At 34.7% G+C, this 26,751-nt stretch overlaps 1 protein-coding gene across 1 annotated transcript; it reads left to right on the forward strand.

Annotated features, from left to right (window-relative positions):
* The first annotated feature begins 6,662 nt into the window (after positions 1–6,662).
* Positions 6,663–26,455, forward strand: LOC127854620 (peroxidase-like). Its single transcript, XM_052389684.1, has 14 exons — positions 6,663–6,693; positions 8,159–8,404; positions 9,724–9,903; positions 10,230–10,275; positions 11,522–11,622; positions 12,416–12,517; positions 14,437–14,672; positions 16,158–16,331; positions 21,287–21,372; positions 22,557–22,640; positions 23,266–23,406; positions 24,062–24,231; positions 24,447–24,552; positions 26,152–26,455. The coding sequence occupies exons 1-14, from the start codon at positions 6,663–6,665 to the stop codon at positions 26,216–26,218; spliced, it is 1,770 nt and encodes a 589-aa protein (XP_052245644.1). The 3' UTR covers positions 26,219–26,455.
* The last annotated feature ends 296 nt before the right edge of the window (positions 26,456–26,751 follow it).

A 26,751-nucleotide genomic window follows, 5' to 3' on the forward strand; every position in this document is an offset into this window, starting at 1 on the left:
TGGTTGTTTGTCTTTATGTCTTGACGTTTTCGGTTTCGATATCAGAGACTGTTTAACCAAGTCCTCTTGGTTCTTTGGAAGTGAGGGATTCATATTTAGGTTCTTTGGAAGTAAGGAATTCATATTTAATACAGAGAAGATGTAAACCTACCAATCGAATAATCAAAAACAGCATAGGAATTGTGTCTGAATATCAGAATTTTCAATTCGAGTACTGCTACATCTAACTGTTTGGTAAGTCAAACAGGAAACTTTTTGTCAGAGGTCATATATAGTAATAATCAAGCTGCCAAAAAATAAGGATTACAAAATTGTTGAATCCATCCATTGATCTCATTGATGGGAAATAACTAATAACCTGAACGATTACCGAAAAAACATTCGTGAAACAGCATAACACTAAAAACAAACATAAAATTATTTGCGAGAGTGGCCGAAGTTAAAAGGTCCATTGATGGCATTGGAACATTTAAACTAAAAATCCATATAAATCAAATTAAGATTATAACGCAAATATTGAATTTACACGATTAATAAAAACCAATTTCAGACGTCAACGATGATCAATAAACGATTATATATATATTAAAGATTTATTATGAACTAGGAGTGTTAAAATGAAACATTTCCGTATGTGATTACAACCAGAGGGTTAATGACATGTATATTAACATTTAAACAAGATGTTGATCATTGCAGTGTGTACATCGAAAAAGGTACGCGAATGACAGGGCTTGGTTCAGGTTTGTTGGAGTGTTTTCTTTTCAAGATTGTTGCTGGAATTTAATTTGGTAGGGATCTTGGATATTATAGAAATATTTTTACAGTCAGCATCTAAAGCGTGTAAAGGTAAGCTTAGCTTTTTTATTTTTAATACATTATAAAGTTTAATAAAATAGTCACTTTGCTATAATATATACCGTATCTACTACTACAATTGTAACTTCTACGTTTGTGGCTTTACTTGCGTTTTGATTGGTTACTATGTCATGATATACTTTCTCGCACTTAATTGGACATAAGTTAAACAGAACAAGAGATGTGTTTGTCCGAAACACAATGCCCCCTACTCGGCCGCTTTGAATTTATTTATTTTTTGACCTTGAAGGATGACCTTGACCTTTCACCACTCAAAATGTGCAGCTCCATTAGACACTGTTACACATGCTTGCCAAACATCAAGTTGCTATCTTCAATATTGCAAAAGTTATGACCAAGGTTAAAGTTTTGGGACAGACAGACACATACAATGACAGACAGACAGACAGACAGACAGACAGGCCAAAAACAATATAACCCCGATCATTCGATCCGGGGGTATAAAAATATAAGTAGGTCAACTTACCGCTATTATATAAATGAAATTCTGTTGAAAAGAGACAATAAATCCAAAGCAATTACAAAGTAGGAAGTAACACACACACTCTCACTGTTTATTTCTGGAATTAAAATTCAGACTTTTTTATTAGGGAGTTTGATTTTATTATACAACAATTAATACTCTTCAAACACAAACATTGTCCAGTATTGGAAGGATTTTGGATGGTGGAATTGCATATCTGTAATGCGAAGGACATTAAACAAATCTGAATAAAGCCCCTTTGGTTTATTTCAGCGCACCAGAACTCCCAATAATTGTAAAATGACCGTTTCACAACGACAACTCTAACATGATATCAAGTTCGGACTGCAAAGACTAATCTGGGACGACACTTTACGCACATGCATTAAACCCCCTTTTCACAGTGCACGGTTAATAAATATGTACTTTTTTTCTACGCTTCATTACCGTAGTTATCATCCATCCTTCTGTAGACTGTGATTCAGCGAGCAAGCGCAAACATTTGTGCTGGGCTTAGTTGACGTTTCAAAATAACTACATTATACATATAAAATGTTTCTGTTGAATCTGTTCATAGCCCTGCTGAACATGCCCGAGGCTGCGAGAACAACGCCCAGTTTCTGTCTGAGGCTGATCACTGCGTTCTTGCTGACTGCTTGGTCATGTGTGGGAGCCCAGAACTTGACATGTGACCAGCTCATAGGAGAGGCGTTCCTGTACCTTGATGCCAGTAAGTAGAATACATATCAAATACATTTGAGACATACACATAACACAGTTATTATATTTAATACATACAAATATCACACATATCACAGTTATTATATTTAACACATGCACATATCACAGTCATTATATTTAACACATACACAATGATGAGAATAAGAATCTGTTTTGAGCTGATTAAAAAGTTCCAGTTTTATGCAGGTTAAATTCGTATATTTATTGTTTTAATTTGTCATTTCCCTTTAAAAGCATTACAACTCAGAAGCAGTATTTTATAAATAATAAAACTAAAATTAAAAATCAGTATGAAGATAAAATTTACTTAAATCGTGAATTCTTAAACAATACAAAATCAGCGATTGAAAATACATACCGGTATTCCAATTTTATTTTCTAGACAGGCCGGATATCACGTGTCAAGACCTTCACAACCTAGCAAAAGGAGGCGTCATCATGTACCCCTGCAGAATGCTCAATGAATATATCGCGCGAAAGGGAGGGTAAGTCAGTTGCCAAAGCATAAGTTCAAAAATGTCTAGACTCAATGAAAGGGCGAGTAATCATTTGCCGATACCACTATGAACTAGGCCAGTCCTAGTATTTCTCGAAATTGGTCAGTAGAAAAAGCTCCATTGTTTAATTCAGGACAGACTAAGACAATTCAAGAACACCTCGCATCTAAGGGAGGAAAGGATTTTTGCTGAACTTTAAAATCACACGTTAAATTCTTCGATCATGAAGAAAATAAACCTTTGTAGGCGTTACTGTGCACAATGGGAGTTACTTTTTTGTAAAAAGCGCTCCACCGTGTTTCTACACAATCCATTAAGTACTGTATGTTTCAAAATATATGGTTTCTCTTGTGCTGGTGAAGCTGAACTTTTAAGTTGTTAAAATGACAATATTCGAAATAGAGATCTATTCGGGTCTATATGTAATGCATCTAGCATGACTACACATGTTTCTATATGATGCGTGTTATATAGTTTTAAAGGGGCCTTTTCACATATTTTGGCATGTATTGAAGTTTGTCATTAAATGCTTTATAATGATAAAGGTAAACGTTGGATCCAAAACAAACAAGAATGAAATAAAAGAAACAAAAAGTAACTCTCAACTGGGCTCGAATCACTGACACCTGGAGCCCTGGAGTAAAAGTCTATCGCTTAGACCACTCGGCCATCCGTGCTCATGCAAAGACGGACGTATTTTATACTTTATACAAACAATCCTCGTAGAATCGCAAAAAATAACGACAACAACAGAACTCTCCAAATTATTCAATCGTTTCGCGTTGCAACGCTTTATAATTTCCAGGTTTTTTAATCGTCAAACATGCATATAATTAATATTTTAGAGCATGGTAAATGTTCAGTACTACTGTTTCCTCACAAATATCATAACTACAACGAACGTTTGCGAATCTGAAACATTTTTATTTATTTTGTCGATATACCAAAGCGGGAAAAGACCCCTTTAAAATAACTCGATGTGAATACATTTGACTGGTACAATATGATATTCCTTTACTATTGTTATAATTTCATTACATTGCTTACTAAACATCTTGCTAAAAGTCCTCACAATTCATAAATCAATCAACCGTCCAGGACTTTGAAATTTAATTTCACTGAAGTAAATACACTTGGAGACTGTTCTAACGTAACACTTGTCAAACTTGAATATCTCAGTTATTAGAAAAATATGAAACTACACATACCCTTAGTGCTAAAGCGTTCAATCGTCACGGATGAATGATTTAATCGTCAACTTGCTCAGAATGTAGTCGAATGATCACATGTAATTTTTAAAATCAAAATCTAACCTGATAACTGAGATATTCAAGTCTGAACAGTGTTTCGTTAGAAAAGTATCCAAGTGTACAGGTCGATATATGATCGCATTAATTTATCTATTTATCCACAACAAGGCATGCGAAATGGATGCCATATGGATTCCGGACATGTGTTAATACGGACAATGGTTCATATGCTATTTCGACACAGGCGGATAATGGTTCCTTACGTTATTTTGACATTTCATTTACATCCCGGACATTTGCCTCTACTTAACAATACGCTTAAGTTACACAGATAACTGATGCAACACAACTATCACTAAAGTTCATCATAGCTATTGCATGTTTGCATGTTACAAAAGAAAATTACAGAAATTACAGCAAGGTACACATTTTTGGTAAAAATATATCTGCTTAATCTGATTGAATACGTCTGCACTACATATGTGTATTACATTCAACTTAGAATACGTATGCACTACATATGTGTATTGTATTCAACTTAGAATACGTCTGCACTACATATGTGTATTACATTCAACTTAGAATACGTCTGCACTACATATGTGTATTGTATTCAACTTAGAATACGTCTGCACTACATATGTGTATTACATTCAACTTAGAATACGTCTGCACTACATATGTGTATTGTATTCAACTTAGAATACGTCTGCACTACATATGTGTATTACATTCAACTTAGAATACGTATGCACTACATATGTGTATTACATTCAACTTAGAATACGTCTGCACTACATATGTGTATTACATTCAACTTAGAATACGTCTGCACTACATATGTGTATTACATTCAACTTAGAATACATCTGCACTACATATTTATATTACATTCAATTTAGAATACGTCTGCACTACATATGTGTATTGCATTCAATTTAGAATACGTCTGCACTACATATTTGTATTGCATTCAATTTATTGGATTCAATTTAGAATACGTCTGCACTACATATTTGTATTACATTCAATTGTATTGACAATGTCAGAAATGTAATAAAGCTTATGGTTATTGCCAAAACTTATCTGACTCATACTACTCAAGTTCTCTCTAGTTTCTTTCGGTCAAGTAAACTTAAATGACATGCGTTTTGATAAATTGAAACAATAAAACAATAATAATCTAAAATGATTTTCGTTAAATTAACAAAATGCTGATGTATATACCAATTTCTTTTTGAAATGGCAATATTTTAATGTTAAAATATATTTGGTATTATATATCCAAAGACTCGGAAACATATCAGAATATACAAAAGATAAAATTGTGCAAAATTAAGTTGCTTAAATTATGGATCATAAAACGACAAATTAAACAAAATTATGTTATTTTGTTATACATGATCTAAATTTAAATTTATCTTTAGACAATAACAATAACACTTTCTACACCGTCCGTCCGTCATGTTCTCGATTTGTTGAATCAAGGGAGCCAACTCCCATATTACTCTCATTAGGAATGTGAAAACAGTCGATTAAAAAATTATACATTTTCCTTTTGATTGAATGTATAACATTCGTTAAAATTACCAATTATGTCGAAAATTGTTCAGATTTTCATCATATTATATTTTTTAACAAGAAATATCTTTATTAAAGAGCACTGATGTTGATGTCATTTAGGGACCATTTTCACATTCCCGATATCGAGTTCTGCAGGAGATGCCTCCCTTGATAATTCGAATAAAGAACGAGGTTGACAATGTGGAAACTGGGTAATCGGGATGCTCAGTGGATAAATTGCTAATAAAAATATGAGTTGTTGATTACAGTAGTCGTTTTACAGTTGAAAAAAAAAGTTTGTTCATTTGTTTGTTAATTTGTTGCCAATGCTTAATTTATTATTTATTTACATACAAAATCGAAACGTAAATTTGATAAGGTAACCTGTGGTAGACATGATGATTTTTTAAATTAAGAAACGTCATGCAAAATCATAATTGTAGGATTGTCAAAGTAAATTGATTGTGGCTTAATTCCGATATGTATAAATACCAACCCAACAAAGGCCATACATAAGGAAGTTCGCTACCCATGGGTCGGGGATGTTTTTGGCAAAAAGAATAACTGTTATAACCTGTTCGACTATTTCTATCGATCTTTTTTATGGTTACCAATAACTGAAGAGGTGTTTGTAAAAGATTCATATTGCTACATAGTAATTAAATCACGTAAGACTTTCGCATTGTGCATGTGATACAAACGGTGCCCATGGCACTGTCATCAGTTAATAAGTGGTTTGCAGAACAAGTGTAATCAGTTGAACATTGGAATAAAATGAATGTTATCTTCAACAACACTTTTTAATATTGACTTCATTAACACTTGCGTTATAAATTATGAAAATGAACATATGTGTGTGTGTTAATATATAAATAACAAAGGAATACTGACAATATTTAAAAAAACTTGGCTTTTACCTATTTTTACTCAAATGCGGTAACGTGACTCTCAGTAAAGTTCTAAGATGAAAAACAAAATTCATACTCAAGGCGTCAAACTCATTAATTATGAAACAAAAACATAATTTTATTTTGATCTTAATATATTGAATGGCGTAATCTATCTTTATATTGATATAAAAACAATAATTCTAGCAAGTAAGACAGAAACAGAAAAATGATAAAAATAGACATTCCTTTAATTGTGGATTGTAGCTTAAACATATTATTGCTAGATGGATTGGAGTAACAAACAGATTAACCATCATGTGATATGAGAATTTAGCACTGGAAAATAGATGTTGTCTTTATTGCCAGAATGTTGTAGAAGATGAAAAGCACGTACTGCATCATTGCCCATTGTACAATGAGTGTAGAACAGAACTTATTTCTGTAATAAATAATATGCCAAGTGTCAGTTATGAAAATTTGTCAGATGATGAAAAATTACTAGCAACTTTTAAAAATGATAATAACGCCTATTTTGCTGCCAAAACCTGCTTTAAGATTTTATATGAACGCAAACAATTTTATACACTAGGACATACTTTACTGTATATATGTATAAACAGAGTCTTAGTAAGAATATCTTTTAGTATGTTTTAATGGTAAGGATGTTTTTAAATAGAATGAAAACTTGGTTTTTATGTCCCTTACCACTATAGTGGGGGACATATTGTTTTTGCCCTGTCTGTTGGTTGGTTTGTTGGTTGGTTGGTTTGTGTGTTTGTTTGTGCAAACTTTAACATTTGCAATGACTTTTGCAATATTGAAGATAGCAACTTCATATTTGACATGCATGCGTATCTCATAGAGATGCACATTTTGAGTGGTGAAAGGTCAAGGTCATCATTCAAGGTCAAAGGTCAAATATATGGGTCAAAATCGCTAATTTAATGTACACTTTTGCAATATCGAAGATAGCAACTTTGGAAATTTGGTATGCATGTGTATCTCACGGAGCTGCATATTGTGAGTGGTGAAAGGTCAAGGTCAAGGTCATCCTTCAAGGTTAAAGGTCAAATATATGGGGACATAGTGTTTCACAAACACATCGCTTGTTTATAAATGTTGTAGTTACGTTAAATGTAAAGTCTTTTAAAATGGACAGTCTCTAATAAGTCATTTATGACTGGTTACATTCATGTCATTGTGTTATATTGTATGTGTAAATTGTAGTATGAACATGCAATGTGTTTGAGACTTATATACAATATTTATAATTTGAATTGACTTGTGACCTTACGCAAACTTGCGCATCTTCAAATTTTGGTTTGATATTTTAACATTTCAAACATATTTATAGCACCCTGTTTTTTTAAGCTTGTGTCATGTGTACTAAAATATGGCTGTTACACTGATAGCATTCTGCAAACACCATCTGACAGTGGACACCTTGGTATATTGGTCTTTTTGTCTACATTGGTGGAGTTTTTAGACACCAGTTGAATGTAAGGGGAAATAGGGGATAATATTGTTTGCTTTGCTCAAGCGTGTGCTATCTGAAACAAAAAAAACTCTCATATGCACCGCTGTCATCAAATGCTATGACATGACACTTTACCAGAATTCATTTTTCGTATTTAATTGAATGCCCTTCAATAATGACGTAGCGATTTTAATAGCGTCTAAATATTTAGTTCCGTCTTTTGTAAGTGTTTATAAAATGGCCATCGATAACAAAGTATTGAACACAATAAGTTGATGTGAAATGGTTTTGTTTGTGGTTACCAAAATTTGTAGACAATATAAAAACATAATCATTTACATTATGAATACGGAAAATACACAACTCTGTTTTTTTGTCTTTTAGATCTCATTGCTTAGGCTACTGTGACTTTCCTGACCTCGTCATTAGACAAGCTAGACACGTAGACTTTCTACCGATAGTGTATTCCGGACAGACAGACCGTCTACCAATAGTGAATTCCGGTTGTCCAGTCCCGCACCAGCAATGTGAAGCGAACGCCCGCTTCAGGACGTTAGACGGCTCTTGCAACAATCTGGCAAATCCGAATTTAGGGAAATCCTTTACTGCACAGACAAGAATTGTACCGAATGCCTATTCCGATGGTATGTTACAAGGGTTCACAATCAACGGGGTTTTCAGGGGTTACACATGGGCTGGAGAGAACGTAGACACACCGTTTGAACATTATTTATTTCGAATATATCAGATATCGAAATACATTTGCAAAAATCTTAAGTGCATAAAAGACAGTTTCTGTTGCAGTTTGTGCCGATATCTTAAAGTTAAACAATAAATCCTTGAATACTTGAAATCGGTGACACAATGTCACTTTACATGAAGCATAACCGTGCAGTACACACGGGATTTTTGAACAAGAACATAAGCAGCCTTAAAATCCGTCTTTTATGCACAAGTTGAAATTCTTTAAGGACAATCGTTTTGAGAAGTTGTTTGAAAAAACAAAACAAAAAAATGTAATCACCATTTTTCGGTGTGTGTACATCCAATAACGTTTAATTGGGAACCCTACAAGTCCCGTGATCCTGCACCGTGGTTACTAAAGTTACATTAGGAGATCTGTTCACTCATTAACTATTTGAGAATATTTCCGAATTTGAAAAAAGATTTCACAAATATTAAACGAATATTATTGATAACACTTAGATAAGAGTAAATACACTGCAGTTATATCAATACACTTTTAAAACCACTGTCTTGTTAAGTAATTATCAGCGTAAATTGCATTATTTTTAAACGTTTATAACGGGGAATAATTTTACCAGTTTATTTGTTTGTTGTTCCTTTGCTAACGTTCCGGTGACCAATTTGATCGCCTACTTGCAATAAGTGAGACTAGTGTATTCCGAAAAGTCTGAATTTTGAAGGCGTCAGCCATTTTATCCAACAGTTTTCTAGTAGTTATACTTCCCAGTTTGTTAAAGTTCTATACTTACCTTTATAAATTGTACATTAAATCCCTTTATGTCACCTCATTTGCGCTGGTTTGAAACGAAGTAAACCTACGGAGTTTGCAAAATCACGTTTAGCATACTGATTGTCCTTAATTTGATATAGCGGTGACCCCATAGGTATTAATGATGAATTTTTATGGCTTCAATTGTTGGCCTTTTTTGTAGATGTGTCGTTTAAATGACATATGATCTTTAAGGAGTGTAAACTTAAGCTACCATTAAATTGCTCAATTCCTTCAATAAAAAGTGTTTTATGAGCGTGTGTTTGTGTTTCATAACTAGTATTTTGTCTTACTTTTAAGACATTGTGCTGCTAATAGAAATTACTGGAGTTCTACTGAGTTACTTTTATAGCCATCATTCCAAAACTTTGGGATATTTTGAACAAGAATAAGTGTAATTACAATTTATTTCATTGCTATTATATTATACGCTTGCTCACAAACCAGGATTGGGATCGCCGCGCAGTCATGGCTGCGACAATGTGCCGCTTCCGGGTCCCAGGGAAGTCAGTAACATGATGCACGCCGCCGACACCGAAATGCTGTTCGAGCAACATTTAACAGGGATGGTTATGCAAGTTGGACAGTTCCTCGCTCACGATCTCATCCTTACGGAAATGTTCAAACGTTGGTTGTTTTTTAATTTGTTTGCTTCCAGGCAGCATAAATTACAAGTAATTAATTTTGAACTGTTGTGTATACTTTATTTTTACGCATTAAATGAAATTGAAAAGTATAATTGAAAACATTATCTTTGATACGCTAGTATATATAAATAATTCTATAATTTACAATTCATATTTAACTTAAACATGCAAAACGTTAATTAAAAATTTAGTTATACATCTTGAGATCGATTAATACAGTTAGTAAGCACATGTTTTGTGTTTGGATCATTTATATATTGATGAAAATAATTTGCGACCAATTCCAATATTGATTCTATGTTTCAGGACCCAACCAAGATCCCTTGAAATGTTGTGATGCAGACATCAGCAAGTAAGTTCAAGATTATTAGCATTTGATATGGGCAATTTAAATATGGGATATTTAACACACTACGGATGTTTTATTTCAGAGCATAGTTTATATTTGCCACCCCATCGAAGAGTAGTGTCGACCTCAATTCGCATTACTTACATTATTTTCTCTACTCCGACAACTACCAGTCCAGCGTAATATACCTGACACAAAAACTTGAACACCATACAATATGCAAAAGGTCATATTTACCGTGATATAATTAGAATATCATCGATACATCAATCTTCCGCAACGCCCAATAAATAGAAAATGATACAAATTTATAAAAAGACTACCTAGCCATATGTTATTACACGTTACAACACGTCGTTGAAGCAATGTTCAATGATATGAGCCTCGTTCTGAGAAAACTGGGTTTAATGCATGTGCGTAAAGTGTCGTCCCTGATAAGCTGGTGCAGTCCGCACAGGCTAATCAGGGACGACACTTGCCGCTTTAACGGTACTTTTAGTTTCGATGAAGTCGCCCCTTACAGAAAATCAAGTTTATGCGGAAAGTGTCGTTCCTGATCAGCCTGTGCGGACTGCACAGGCTAATCTGGGACGACACTTTACGCACATTCATTTTACCCCCTTGTCACAGAACACGGCTCATATATGTTGGAGCGTATGGTTCCCGGCCGGCGTTTAACACGAATTCACATTATCTTAAAATGGTCTAACGTGAATGTGAATCTTGGTCAAGTGATTTAAAAGCTCTTTAACGAGGTAAAATCTAAGAAAAACAACATTTATGACTCAATTTTGATGAAGCTTGGTTATCATGGTATTTATTGTAAGTTTGAATCCGGGTCAGGGGCGTAAAAAGGGATGTCACCGAGTAAAATCTTATACAAACTTAGTTACTACTCTACAGGCCACATTTATCACTCAACATTAATGAAAAAGAAGTCCGACTTATAATATGGATGTATCTATGCCAAATTTGAATTTATGGACATGGGTCCAAACACTATGTCAATAGGTAAAATATCAAAACCTTTTTATCCCTCGGGAGGCCCCATTTATGACAAAGTCTCGACTAAAGTCGTTCAGAAAGTTTATCTAGGCAATATTAAGGCTTTTTGAATCTGGCTTAATTGGGGTCAAACGATACCATGAGGTCATTTTTGTACCATTAACGTCAGCGAACTCAGGTGATCGCTTTACCACGGTCCTTTATTCTGTACATACAGTAACACTGCGTATATGTTTGTTTTTAGTGTGAACTGTTTCAACATCCGTCTTCCCGCAAACGATCCGTTCTTCATGGCAAACGGCTGCATGCCCTTGCCAAGGTCAATTGCGGAAAACGACTGCAATAGTAAGAATCAAAGCGCTGAGAACATTAAATCGTTCTTAAAAAGAAGAAATTGGATTGAAACTTAATGTACTTTCTTGATTTAGTCCAGGGTTATTGTATGCGATGTTTTGTATAGAAAACAAACAAAAGCAAATCTTTATTATAAGATCCTTTTTTGTAATTTGGTTGGTAGATGTCCTTATGAAAAGATATCTTCATTGTGCAATTATTTATTTTTTACGGTATGGGACTTTAAGTATGTTAAGAGTAAAAACAATCCACATCAAACGACACATGTCTTTGAGAGAACCTTAATTTGTGCAAGTTATTTTACACAAAGAGAATTAATCTTTAATACCTTTCCTTCTTTTTGAAATGTGTTTTAACATATATACTTCTTTTTCTACATACAGTTCTAAACGTACAGGCATTCGCCTTATAATTAGAATAACACATAACTCGTAGACTATCTAGGAATGGATGCGGCGCACAATATATTTTTTTCTCCAATAAATCAGTTAACATTTATGGATACCGGAAGGTTTTTGTCAAAGGATGAACACACAATCGATTAAATCATGAAAACACTTTCTATGTTTAACGAACTGAAATCTGAATTCGTGATTAGTAAATAATAAATTTGATTTAAAAGTATCAGAAGAATTGTATATTATCAGTTTGTCATAATTAAATGTAAAATTAACCAAAAACACAGCATTGAATTGGTAAATACACGAACAATTTACAAATTAAATGTATGTATATACTTATGAAGCTCTGCTTACGAAAACACGTAGAGCTGTCTTTGTTTCAGATGTTCGTCAGCAGATAAATAGTCAGACCAGTTACTTGGACCTCTCTGTCAATTACGGCAGAACTCTGGCGGAGTCGAACATTCTACGGTCATTCAGTGGAGGTATGTTCACAGCAATCCTTGAACTGCACTTTTGTTTGATTTAAATGAGATGATATTGGATGCAAATGAAACCCATCAACATACTTCCACTTATTATTTCATATTAAACCAATTCCATGTTGGTTACAAGGCCAATGATGTCACTATCAAAAGATCATCAAGCGAGGCATCATTAACCCATTTATGCCTGGCGTCTAAAAAAAGGCCTTGGCAAACAGCGTAGACCCACATGAGACGCCGCATGATGCGGCGTCTCATCTGGGTCCATGCTGTTTGCTTAAAAGAATTTCCGTAAAAACTATTCAAAATATAGAAATAAATATACTAGTCATCCCTAATTTTGGAAATAAATTGATCCAATTTAGAAGGATGGGATAGTCCACTAGGCATAAATGGGTTAAATACGTGTCTCGTGGTCATAACGCCACACGACAAAACCATGCTTACAGCTTCATTACTGTGCTTGAAAAGTACCAACTTATTGAAGCTCTTTATATGCGTATCATCGTAAATTTATATTTTTTACAAAATGCCATTCTTGCCCTCTTCGGGGTTATTGTAAGGTATCCAACAAAGCTCCCAGAAACGCTCTCTCATTAGTGAATGCATTCAATCGAAACAGTCATATTGAAAAACAATGGTTAAGTCAAAACAATATTATCATGGGTATTTCTCTAGTTTTATAATGTTCACGTTTTATTATTATACGTGGATAAAATATAAATATTAAATAGACATTGTTTGTTATAAGCCTTTTATTCTCGCACAGTTGAAGCCATTTTTCAGTGTAGACAAAGTTGTAACTACAGTAAACTAAAACATAGAAACTTGCAGATTGTGAAACGACTTCCAATACGAGCTAAAATATTAGATAAATGCACATATATAATCTAAAAAAAGTAGAGCTCCAAATATACGAAGTCATACACTGAAACAATTATTAGCACAAACAAACAATATGTTCAGTTTTCCGAGATCTTTATACATAGTATCACGCAGGGCTCCTGAAGGAAGTCAATGGGAAAATGATGGAAGACGTGAGGCAGTCAACGTGTGACATGAAGGGGCCGACTTCACAAAAAATTTTCTGTCCACTATCTGGTAATATGTGAATGAATTATAATTATTGCAATGTAAATCGATTAAAAAAAAACATTACACTGTTTGTCATGTCACCAACTGTATTTATTCCAGAAACTTTAATTGACCAATTCATTTTGAAGCACGTCTGTTTAGCCCATTGTACAGTATTTGGATATTTATGCAAACGTTAAAAAAATGCAGATCCAATTGAAACTTTATGACCACGTTTAGATACAAATGTATTGTATAGCCATGTTTTCTTTTGTTCAAAATCACTTTGATTTTCTCATTTTAACTTTTTTCCTTAAATTTTAATAGCTCTATTTTTCGTTCAGACTCTCCACATATTTAAAAGATTTTAATGACCAAGTTATAGCTCGATGTAAACACAAACGTGGCATGGCAATGCACTGAACCAAAAAGTAGGTCACAACACTATCTTAAGTCTATTTTTTGCACAACAGCTTAATTAATTCATTAATATTTGTAGTTGACCCGAAAAGTAATGTTAACAGTTCTATGACAAACAATAATTTCTACCCACAAATATTTTGATTAAAAAACAGTAGAATATTATTTATACACGTTTCTTTTCACAAAAATATCATACATACTTCTTAAAATCCATATTCAGTGGGTATTGCAGATACGTAATTATATCGTTTCATAATATAAAACTATAAACTGTGTTGCAGGGAAAATGATAGTTATGTTGACATTTATGCTATACAAAGCTAAACATGAGTCTTACTATATGACACTTTTAACTTGCAAGACTTTTCAGAGTATTTGTCAAAACTATGTTACGACTATTAAAACTTGTTCTTATTTTCCAGGCGACGCCCGGGTTAACGAACAGCCAGGCCTTGCCTCCATGCATAACCTGTGGTTTCTGGAACACAACCGCATTGCGCGAGGGTTGGCAAGAGTCAACCCCCAGTGGAACGATGAGAGACTGTTCCAGGAGGCCAGAAAGATAACAATTGCAGAGTGGCAGAATATTGTTTATGGGGAGTACATCCCAATTTTGCTTGGCCCAGATACGATGAAAAAATTTAAGCTGTCGTTACATGTACGTTTATCTAGGAGATTGTCAGCTTTTGTCGTACTTGCCTTCGCAAGTCTCGTTAAATGTATTGTTAAAGGGATCTTTTCACGGTTTGGTAAATTGACAAAATTGAAAAAAGTTGTTTCAGATTCGAAAATTTTCGTTTTAGTTATGATATTTGTGAGGAAACAGTATTACTGAACATTTACCATAGTCCATTATAGCCATTATATGTATCTTTTGACGATTTGAAAACCTTAAGATTATAAAGCGTTGCAACGCGAAACGATTGCATAATTTGGAGAGTTCTGCTGTTGTCGTTTAAATATACGAAACAACAAAGATTGCTTATATAATGTATAAAATACTTAAGCTGAGCATACCCGGCGGAATAGCCGAGAGGGCTAATGAGTTTTTATTTCAGACTAACTCAAGGACTCCGGGGATCACTGGTACCGGCTACTTTTTTTTCCTTTTTTAAATTGTATTCTTGATTTTTTTACTGGAGCTTTTAAGATCCAATGTTTACATTTATAAATATAAAGAATTTAATGACAAACTTCAAAATATGCCAAAATCTGTGAAAAGGCCCCTTTAACAGCTACTTGATCAATAGTCTTACATTTTGGGGCTACATATGACAATATGAAATTGTCAATGGTTTCAATTGTTGTTAATATCTTTTTATGTTTTATTTCTACAACATTTCATGGAACAATTCATATTTCAAAAAGCCTAGTCATTATCCGTGTGTGAATGATGTATTTACCTTAATTAATTTGCCAATATTTAACTAGAGTCCGCTATATGTTATATATTTCATATTTAGATTACCATTCTTAAGGTATTTCAAGTAAGGACTGTAAAAATAAAGATTATTCCTACTAATTGGAACGTACTTATCCATCTAAATATGTATTTGGCACCTTTATTTTGTACAGTTAAATGATATCACCTCAGCCTAGTACTTACCTGCAAATTCATTTGTTTTGTTTCGTTTCGATTGATGCTTTTTTGGGATATATATGTATTACCCCATTTATGCCCAGTGGACTATCCCATCCTTCTAAATTGGATCGAATTATGTCCAAAATTAGGGGTGTCTAGTATATTTATTTCTACATTTATAATATTTCTTATAAAAATTCCTTTAAGCAAACAGCGCAGACCCTGATGAGACGCAGCATCATGCGGCGTCTCATCTGGGTCTACGCTGTTTGCAAAGGCCTTTTTTCTAGACGCCAGGCATAAATGGGTTAAACATAGCTGTGAATAACTGTGTGTGCTGGTTGGAGCTTCTTTTATCCGTTTCAGACTATAATATTTTTGATGGAAAGTTCCAAGGTGATGGCCCTAAATTGATGTAATTTTGTTATTTAAATGTGTAAGACTGATTGATAATTGGCACCTACCTACAAATAAAGGAACTTGTGCTATAATAAGATTTCGCGTCCTCTAGTGCAGTTTTAGTATATACGCATTCATACTTACCGGCATTTTTTTATTCAGGATCGCAGTTACAGGGATACATACAATCCGTCTGTGGATGCAAGCATAATCAACGGGTTCGGAGTAGCCGTCATGAGATACGGTCACACTCTGATACACCGTAACATCTCAATGGTCGACACCAATATGGGAAGCATGATGACGCCGGACGACCTGTCCAACCACTTTTTTAAGGTCAGATTGATACATGTTTATTTACTTTTTATAATAAATACTATTCAAAAGTTGCTAAGGATCATTTTTTATTTTCACACTATCTTCAATTTAATTTAATTTAAATTGTTATTTGGCAGGTTTTGATATAAAAATGTGTGTTTTGATTTTATATTTATGTATTGATTTATCATTGATGCGTGACGCTGGCTGAATCTAGGGATGAATTTCAAGTTACACATATGGAATGAGCGATATATTTGACGTCATCTATTGATGACGTTCAATTGAACGAATGATAATGGCGACTAAAATTCGTTAAGCTCCAGCGTATAGCAGCGATTTGATCCTCTTGAAAACTGGCCCAACACCTTTGCTGAAATTTGACATGTATATGGACCAGAACGCGATCTACCTGTTGGGATCTGGGAAAAATCTAGTTTTTGATTAAATCACGAAAAAGTAGTGTTTTTTTAAACAGGTGGCTTAGCCGGAAGTACATGTAGCGTTAAAAACAACCCCAAGACAATTCAACCCCAGGAGTCAATTCACGCGCTAGACAATTCAAATTTGATTCTAAATAATGTTTTCGTACCCAAAATATTTCGTGCCCATATTTTTCGTACCCATTTTTTTTCGTACCCAAATTTTTTCGTATTCAAATTTGTTCGCACCCATTTTTTTCGTACTCATTTTTTTCGTACCTAAATGTTTTTCGTTTCCAAATTTTTTTGTACCCAATTTTTTCGAACCCAATTTTTTTTCGTACCCATTTTGTTCGTACCCAATTTTTTTCGTACCTATTTTTTTTCGTTCCCAATTTTTTTTCATCCATTTTTTTTTCGTACCGAAATGTTTTTCGTACCCAAATTTGTTCGTACCCAAAAAAAATTCATACCGATTTTTTTCGTACCCAAATGTTTTTCGTACCCACACTTTTTCGTTCTCAATTTTTTTTTCGTACCCAAATTTTTTTCGTACATTTTTTTTTCGTATCCCAATTTTTACTCGTACCCATTTGTTTCGTACACAAATAGTTTTTCGTACCCTAATTTTGTTCGTACCCTATTTTTTTCGTACTCTAATTTGTTTTCGTACCCAAATTAGTTTTTTTTCCTACCCACATTTTTTCGATCCCAATTTTTTTCGTACCCAAATTTGTTCGTACCCAATTTTTGTTTCGTACCCATTTGTTCGTACTCATTTTTTTTCATACCCATATTTTATCGTACCCAATTTGTTATTCGTACCCATTTTTTCGTACCCGGATGGTTTTTAGTACCCTTTTTTTGTACTCATATTTGTTTTCGTACCCAAATTTTTTTCGTACAATTTTGTTTTCATACCCAAATTTATTTCGTACCCAAATTTTATTTTTGGATCCCACAAATTTTTTGGCATAATTTTTTATTACCCAAATATTTTTTCGAACCTAAATATATTTCGTACCCACATTATTTAAACATTTTTTTTTCGAACCCAATATTAGTTCGTTCCCTTTTTTTTTCGTACCCATTTTTTTTCATACCCATTTTTGTGCACCCATTTTTTTGTTCGTACCAATTTTTTTAATATTCAATTTTTTTTCGTACCAAATTGTTTTTCGTAACTTAATTTGTTTTCGTACCAATTTTTTTTTTAAATAATCGGTTTTCAATTTGATTTGATCTCCCCACTCATTCCATCCCGCGAAACCCTTAAAGTCTCGCAACTCTAGCACTTGAACGCGATGCATATGCTTGTACTTACTCGATTAACCCCAAAGGCATACAACCTGATTGTGTTTTAGAAACTATGAGATAAATCCTTACAAAATCGTTATTTAACCGATTTAAGTGAGTAGATTTTTCAATTGATTTTAACTGATGCCGTTCATAAATCAAAGCGATGTAGGCACTAAAGACCTGGAGCTAGGTTTAGTGTGACGTAAAATGCATTTACGATCTTTTGTCCGAATTTCTCCCTTTGTCCGAATCTATACGGATTGACCCTAGCGGTTGAGTGCAGAAGCTCAGAGACTGTAAGACAAGACAATAGTTGTGTATATACTACAGTGTACATAGACGGTGGAGGACAATACGATACTGGTTAAGGGAACGATAACCTTTTGTTCAACTCTACATATCTGGTAGAGGTTCGTTTACATAGGCGGTGATGATATACAACAACAACAACATGGCCGCAAAAAACTCTGTTATTGTTGGCGTGTAATAAATCACTTTCAATAGCCTAAAATAGCGTTCTATTACATTATTAACAGATCAGGAAAACACTCATACTTCCGTTGTAATGTGTATACAAAAGAAAATCCACTTAAGCCCAAGTCTCACTTTTGCCGGTAGAGCCCCGGTCCATCCCGGTTTGCTAACGCCTGTCGACCGGCGAGTACCGGGATGATTTGTAGAAATTTTTAAACGCAGTAACACTATTTCCCGGTGCCGCCCCGGTTGAAGCCGGTCAACAGCCCGGCAGAGTCCCGGTCAACACGGACTGGCTACGGTTTATCCCGGTGAAGCCCCGGCAGAGCCCCGGTTGTCGCCGGTAGTGCTCCGGTCAAAGCCGGCAGCGTACCGACATAGCCCCGGTTGTCGCCGGTAGTGCCCCGTTTGAGCCCCGGTGAAAGCCGGCAGAGCCCCGGTATACCGTAACACCGCCGGCACTCACCGTGCCTATACCGGCATCAGACCCCGGCAGAGCTACGGCAACGCCCCGGTTTTACCGCGGTCGTCGCCAATAATGCCCCGACGGAGCCCCGGTGAATGCCGGTGGCGTTCCCGCAGAACGCCTGTTTTCTTATATACCGTAGCTATACCGGGACTCTAACGGCATTACCCTGGGCGTTGCCGTAGCTCTTCCGGGGTTTGTATGGGCCCCGGTGGAGCTTCGGTGCCGTCCCGGTTGTTCGCGGTGCCGTCCCGGTTGTTCCCGGTGCCGCGCCGGTCGTTGCCGGTCCTTCTCGGTGACTCCTGGTTCATCCCTGAGGTATTAAACATTTTAATACTTTCCCGGTGGAGCCCCGGTTTTCCCCGGTTCATCCCGGTCGTCCCCGATGGAGCCCCGGTTCGTCCCGGTAGAGCCCCGGTTCATACCGGTAGATCCCGGATCACGCAAAGGGGTTCCGCCGGCATTATAGTGAGACTGGGCCTTTACCCTGATAAAGAACGGTGTACAGATTGTGTACGTTGTTTCACGTAGAACTTTTCGCGCTCGATTTGCGAGCTCGATCTGCGCAGTGAAATATCATATCCGGTAACTTCGTATATTTCCGAGAATGATCATGAATATTTGTTGTTGTTTTTTTTTTCATTTTCTTTTTTCTTGAATGTCTCGTTAACGCAAAACAAAATAACAATATCTTAAAATATGTTTATAAATACCAAATATAATGTCTTCAAAAAATGTATCAGAACAAAATTCTTCTTACTGTCTCCGTAGACACTCGTATCTTTTCGGCCTAGACCGTCAAGTGATGAACTTATTCTCGCATGAATATGCAAACAATTTTAAAAACTATGTCGTAGCCAATGCTTAGCAATTTTGCTTCAATAATATTTTTTACACGTTTTACGACACTGTCATGTTATATAGATAGTGATGTTTTGTATTTACAAGGCGGGTTATTGAGATCTGCGAAGAACTTCATTGATTGCGCATGAATTACCGCCAAGTGGTAAATCGGACTTTTGGGAATTCATGCAGTCGTGATTTCGGCAGCCAGTCAATTCTGACTGTCTCAGAAATGTGTATCATTGCTATGGTCTTAGGGCTACGCCCCAAGCCATAAAGATTTTTACATGTATACTTATATTTTCAACAATTGTACGAGACAAGCAATATTCACCACTCATTATATATACATTTATGTTTAAAACGAAAACAAACACAGCTATGAAAAACACATAAATGCAGTACAGAAGCACAAACAAATAGTTGACAAAAATAAACACATTATCATCAAGCAATCATAAAAAGCTTGGGCATGCACAATTAATATATTATCTTTTTCATAAACAAATTCGCGTGCAATGTGTGTTAATCAGAATAATAATGATTCATACGGCTGGTAGTATGTTTAACCCATTTATGCATAGCATCTAGAAAAAAAGGCCTTGGCAAACAGCGAAGACCGAGATGAGACGCCGCATGATGCGGCGTCTCATCAGGGTCTGCGTTGTTTGCTTAAAGGAATTTCTGTAAGAAATTTTCTAAATTTAGAAATAAATATACTAGACATCCCTTATTTTGGAAATAAATTGATCCAATTAAGAAGGATGGGAGAGTCCACTAGGCACAAATGGGTTAGTCTAATTATTCCCCCCCCCCTGAAAAGACAGTTGGGATACAGAATCGGTATGCGTCGTTGTGTTATTTCGTTTTTTGCCTTAACACTGAAATTGTAGTTGGTATGAGCACTTACGCAAGGTTAATGAATCGATGTGGATAGACGTCCATATGGGGATTATATTATAACCGATTTTTTGTTCGTCACAAAAACATTGTTTTTGTTATGATTACAGACATATGTGGACACTTAAACACAGGTTGTGTGATAACTAAAACAGTACTAAATAAACATTTTATTCCGACAAAATTAACCCGACAGGTGATCAGCTTTTTGTCAGTGACAAAGTATGTGTTTTAATTAAAATTCAAATTTTAACACCTACACTTACCATGCGACAATAATTCACCCGATGCAGAGGATACACTTTTGTGACATTTTGGCTGAAATTATACAACTACTGATTTGTTAACTCTCATTGTAAGATATACCATGGAAATTAAATATTACGGTCAGTTGTTGCTACAGGATTGTCATATTTTTCCTTTTTTTTGGATATTCTATTACAGATAAATCGTGTTGTACTTATTTTCTTTCTTTCTTTTTGTTTGAGCTCGGAAAATGCATTGTTTTTTTTCAATTATGGAAAATTATAATGATGTTTTGTTAATTAAACTTCCATTTCTGGCGGCAGGTTGGATTGTACCACTCTCACGACGACAAAGGCTACAAACACATGCTGAGGTGGATCTCGACTGAAAGATTACCACTTTTTGACGGGTAAAATCGGGATAATGGTTTATTGAATTTATTTACTTCATAGTGAGACGTAATTAATCGTTTCCAAAAAAATGAGCACATGAAATAAGGCAGAAACTAAAAGGCGAATACGCTTAAAGGGGCCTTTTCACGTTTGGGTAAATTGACAAAATTGAAAAAAGTTGTTTCAGATTCGCAAATTTTCGTTTTAGTTATGATATTTGTGAGGAAACAGTAATACTGAACATTAACCATGCTCATAAATAGCCATTATATGCATCTTTTGACGATTTAAAAACCTGAAAATTATTAAACGTTGCAACGCGAAACGAATTAATAATTTGGCGAGTTCTGTTGTTGTCGCTTTATTTGGTGAAACTACGAGGATTACTTATATAGATTATAAAATACATTTGTCATTGTATCTGGAAGGATGGCCGAGTGGTCTAGGTCGTAGACTCTTTTACTTTAGGAATTCCAGGGGTCAGTGGTTCGAGCCCTGCTAATGTTTACTTTTTTTCTTTTTTTCATTTTCTTTTAGATTTTTTACTGGAGCTTCTAAGATCCAATGTTTACATTTATCAATATAAAGCATTTAATAACAAACTTCAAAATATGCCAAAATCTGTGAAAAGGCCCCTTTAACAACATTAGTGCGGTAGAGTGTCTACGCTCGTAATCATATAAGATATGACGTAGGTATTAATTACTTTTTAACAATTTATTTTTTTATATAATTATTATTGTATTCTGCTAAAAATACAAGCTATTGCCTTACGCTGAAAATAAAATAAAAATCTTATAAATTACGGGTATATAGAAACAATACATTATTTACAATGTGTGCCACATCGGGCTTAGTTTAAGTATTTTTAGAACCAACTTATTGAACGGGCTGGGCGTTTAAAATCAACGATGCATTTTCAAATTAACATCAATACACTTTATCAATTACTAGATATCCAAAATCGTTCAATTAAGGTGGCGTGTTCATTCATTTATTCAATGATTTGTTAAAAATTGATACACAACATATATATATATAAAACATATATATACAAAAAGTAACACCACCAATATAATAAATTATATATATATATATATATATATATATATATATATATATATATATATATATATATATATATATACTATATAATTTATTATATTGGTGCTGTTACTTTTTGTCTCATTCGGTATTTCAGAAAGGTCGAGCAATCTGTTCAACGATTTTTGTTCAAAGATAGACAGGCGGACTCGTTTGACCTTGTAGCTCTAAACATACAAAGGTCAGTGTACATGTTTTTTCATAAAATGATTGCGATATATTCTCTTTCTATGTTTTATCATCCTTATTAATCACATCGTTGCGTTATAAACAAGATCTCTATCTAAACAATATTTGTCATAATACATCATTATCGTGTTTTTGCTCTTAATTGCTCAAGTGAAATTTTAAGCTTTTTGCAAAATTATGGTAGGTAAAAGTATGGCAGTGTAATTGAAATAGGATTATCACTTTAAATTCAAAGGTCACTAAATCGTACAATAAATAATAAAAATGATACATCATTTTCTATACGTTAAGCATTTAAATATCTAGTTTTAATTGTATAACTAGAACTGTCAGTGATAAACACATTCTTTAATTCAAAGAAAACTGGACCTCTTACAAATAAATATTTGTATTCACTATTGTAGGCTAGAAGCTTTATTGTAAGCTTTATTGAGGAAATAAATGTTGTTGTTGTTGTTGTAAAAATAATCATTTGGAGGTCAGACTGGACGAAATCCGATTCTGAACTCCCATTCGATGGCCGATAAGTAAATAACTCTCCTCAACCATGGAACACATCACTCTGCAATTAAGTTTCACATTTGCAATATTATCTTTTATAAATACTTATTTTGCAGATCACGTGAGCATGGCGTACCCGGTTATAATGCGTATCGTGCAGTATGCGGCCTCAAGATTGCCTCACATTTTGGAGCGGGTCCGGGTGGCCTCGTGGATCATGACCCAAAAGTGGCCGACAGATTGTCGCGCGTGTATCGGTATGTAAAGAAAGACAAGCCCTCAAATTTATAATTAAAATACCAAAATAACCCTTTGTATCTGTGACCGTTTTATGGAGAAAAAAATGGTGAACACATATTGCATGTGATTACATGGATAACTTACTGTAAATGTATAGCATTAATAGGGATTTTGTAGCTACCTCATTCTTTTATTTTATATGGTGTTGAACATAACCTATTAAACAATTCAAAGTAATCCTCTCGTCGAAGGTTTCAGTCGCCGTTTTTTTTGTCTTCCAATACCTCACCTGTAACAACATACTCGACCATAAATTATAACCGTCAAACTATTATATCGATGTACTTCTTGTGTCGGCATTCTCATTATAGTAAATATTGCAACCGCTTACAGCTTTCCATTTTCCTGACAATGCTATGGAATATATTCGGTAAATACTCTCGTGAATATATCATCACAGAAACCTACTGAATCCCAAAGAGCATTTAAGATATTCGAATTATACGTGGACGGGTTTGATGCTTGAATGTTTCTCTGGCCATGACGATCTGAGCCATATTGGACAATATTTACCAAACGTCTATTTCTTATGCACCGGTAATATAAGCTTTTGAATCTTGTGATTTCTAAATGTCTCTGTGGCAATGAGATTTGAGTTAACTTTTATTTCAGATGTCCCGGTGACATAGACTTGTTTACTGGGTATCTAACAGAACGCCGCACTCGCGGTGGTCTGTTAGGTCCTCTTGGCCAATGCTTAATGGGAATGCAGTTCAAACGTCTGAGGGATGGAGACAGGTTCTTCTTTGAGCGGAATGATCCTCTTGTTGGATTTACAAGGGGTTAGTAACTTGAACTAGTTATGACACCATAAAACTTGTTGTAGGTTTTCGATAAACTTTCAGAAAACTTATTGTTTAATGCGATGGCCAATGCCATTAATTATAATAATGCTTAATCTTTCTCCAGAATACGCCTTTTTGAACCATTTTAAATGTCCGTAATGACCTCTACTCAGTGCACTGAATAGTGTGACTACTACACTTGCTTCTTGCAGAACAATTAGCCAACATCAAACAGATACGAATGTCAAACATCATGTGTGAGAACAACGAGAATACCGTCATACAGCCCCGGGTGTTCTTCAGACCTACTGTACGCAGGTAATGAAAAACTTACAAATGTGATCAATAATTTGTGGAACTTTACACATTTGTTCATATAATTCACTAATCGATCGGAAAAACACCGACGAGGCGTTTGAACACGGTACATACACTTTGGAAATACGCTTTCATGAAACAAGTCTTTAATTAAGTTCCAGTGGTGTACGCTAGGTAAATTTTACAATTTAAATTACAAATACGCACATAGATTCAAAGCCCTGACACTAACTACAATATGGATTCTATATTTAGACAAGCTTGCCTTTTGGACAATGTTTGTGAGTTGGATCATCGAGCAGCTGAACCAGATCCCTAACCCGTGCGTCACTTCATAAGTCAATATCAATTCCATTTTGAATTGGGCAAAACGTTATCCAAAATGAGTGAAAATCGAATTCAATGGGCGATATTTGCATAAAATACAAGCATTTTTGGATGCTTAGTTATACGCAGGAGCCTGGCTGTTAGGTCTAAGCTGATAGTCCCTGGTAAACATAACATTAAAACACTTTGTTTAGAGCATGTCTATGTATAGCATGGATTTTCAAATACCGGGGACTAAGTGACAAACATGGTGAGATTTAGTGTAAATATTCAGAACACGACTTTACGATCCAAGGTTAAGGTCACGTGTCAATGTCACATGCCAATATAAAGGAACTGACCAGCACTTAACTAATAATGTGTGCACATATTTACATTTAAATCAGCAATTTGAAATAAAGATTATTTTTACAGATCACGTTTCTCTAAACATTATTGTCACGGTTGTAATGCTCTCACAAACTGTAATAGAATAGGTTGATAGTATAGACGTTTATTAAAGAAATATTTCTATATTTTATACTTGAGCATAAAACGACCATCTTGTGTAAGCAGGAGAGACCATTTGTTAGAATTGTTTTATATTGCGCATCGAGTAATTGATTAATATATTACCAGTTATAACTCCTAGAGACTATTTGTTAGATTTGTTTTTATATTGCGCATCGAGTAATTGATTAATATATTACCAGTTATAACTCCGTAGTACCAAAAGTTCGCGCACCTGAATAAAATTGATATCTGTGAACGTGCCTTTTGTCTATTTTATTCAACACGCAAACATGTTGCCGCGCGGAAACACATTTCTTAAAACAAGATTTCAATAAAACATTTCATGGCGTTGTTTTCATGCATAAGTTGTTGTCAATAGAACGTTTCAGTTTCGGCAGGAGGGGGGGGGGGGGTCTTCTAATATACCATTACTTGAATACACAAACCGTTGAGAGCGTTATTGCAACAAAGTGACAAGTCATAGAAGATGAACGTTCAACATTCTTAGACTAGTTGTTTCTTCATACCTATCCATGTCTTCATGTTTTTCGTTTGTTTGTCGAAACAGGATTCATAATATGTGGCGTATTCTTGTTTCAATTTTACCCGATTCCAGAAAAGAAACTTACGGTAGGCATCATAACAGTGTTAGCAAAATGTCTATGCATACATGTGTGTCTTACACTACAGTGTAAACGATGCGAACGATTAATGGTATACGTCTGTATGTTTTTATTATAGAACTACACTATTTAATATTCTTTGCTGTCTTTGTTTCAGAGGCCCGAACCCGATGGTTAGCTGTAGCCGTCTGCCCAAACTGAATCTCGACTTGTGGAGGGAATAGCTAATTGTTGACCGCAGCGATTCCAGCTGTCGCATATTTTATTTGAGTTATTAGAAAACCTGCCACTATCACATTATAGAATTATAAAATAAATTATTGTTTTATTGCGGTAAAATTGATCATTTATTTCCATTTCTTCGTATAAATAGAAAATCCTTAACACAACTTGTTCGATGAAAAACTTATTAAATAAAAGGTTCTTCCGAATTCTGTAGTTGTTACCGGAACGATAATAAAAGAACATGCACGAGATTTAGAGCTTGTTTTCTGTCAACTTGCCGCATTATTTTTTTAATGCAGACACTAACATAGTTGATTTCCACATTTGTTTTGCAAACATATCCTACCAGCAGAATTTCCCTTGCTTACGTAACATTTTTCAAACAAAACGTAAATAAAAGTCGTCGAATTATCTCAAACTAATTTGTTATCGTTTCATAAATTTGACATGTATTGCCTTATATTAACAATAAACGTGAAGTTTATATTCAAATACCTATGTCCAGGTATATAACAGCGTTAACCGAATGACA

Source organism: Dreissena polymorpha, chromosome 13 (genome assembly GCF_020536995.1).
Source record: "Dreissena polymorpha isolate Duluth1 chromosome 13, UMN_Dpol_1.0, whole genome shotgun sequence".
NCBI lineage: Eukaryota > Metazoa > Mollusca > Bivalvia > Myida > Dreissenidae > Dreissena > Dreissena polymorpha.

Coding starts and splice junctions, on each gene's coding strand:
- LOC127854620 (XM_052389684.1), top strand. CDS start 6,663: ATGAAAAGCACGTACTGCATCATTGCCCATT. Junction 22,641..23,265: donor GTAGCTCTAAACATACAAAG/GTCAGTGTACAT, acceptor CTTATTTTGCAG/ATCACGTGAGCATGGCGTAC. Junction 23,407..24,061: donor AGATTGTCGCGCGTGTATCG/GTATGTAAAGAA, acceptor CTTTTATTTCAG/ATGTCCCGGTGACATAGACT.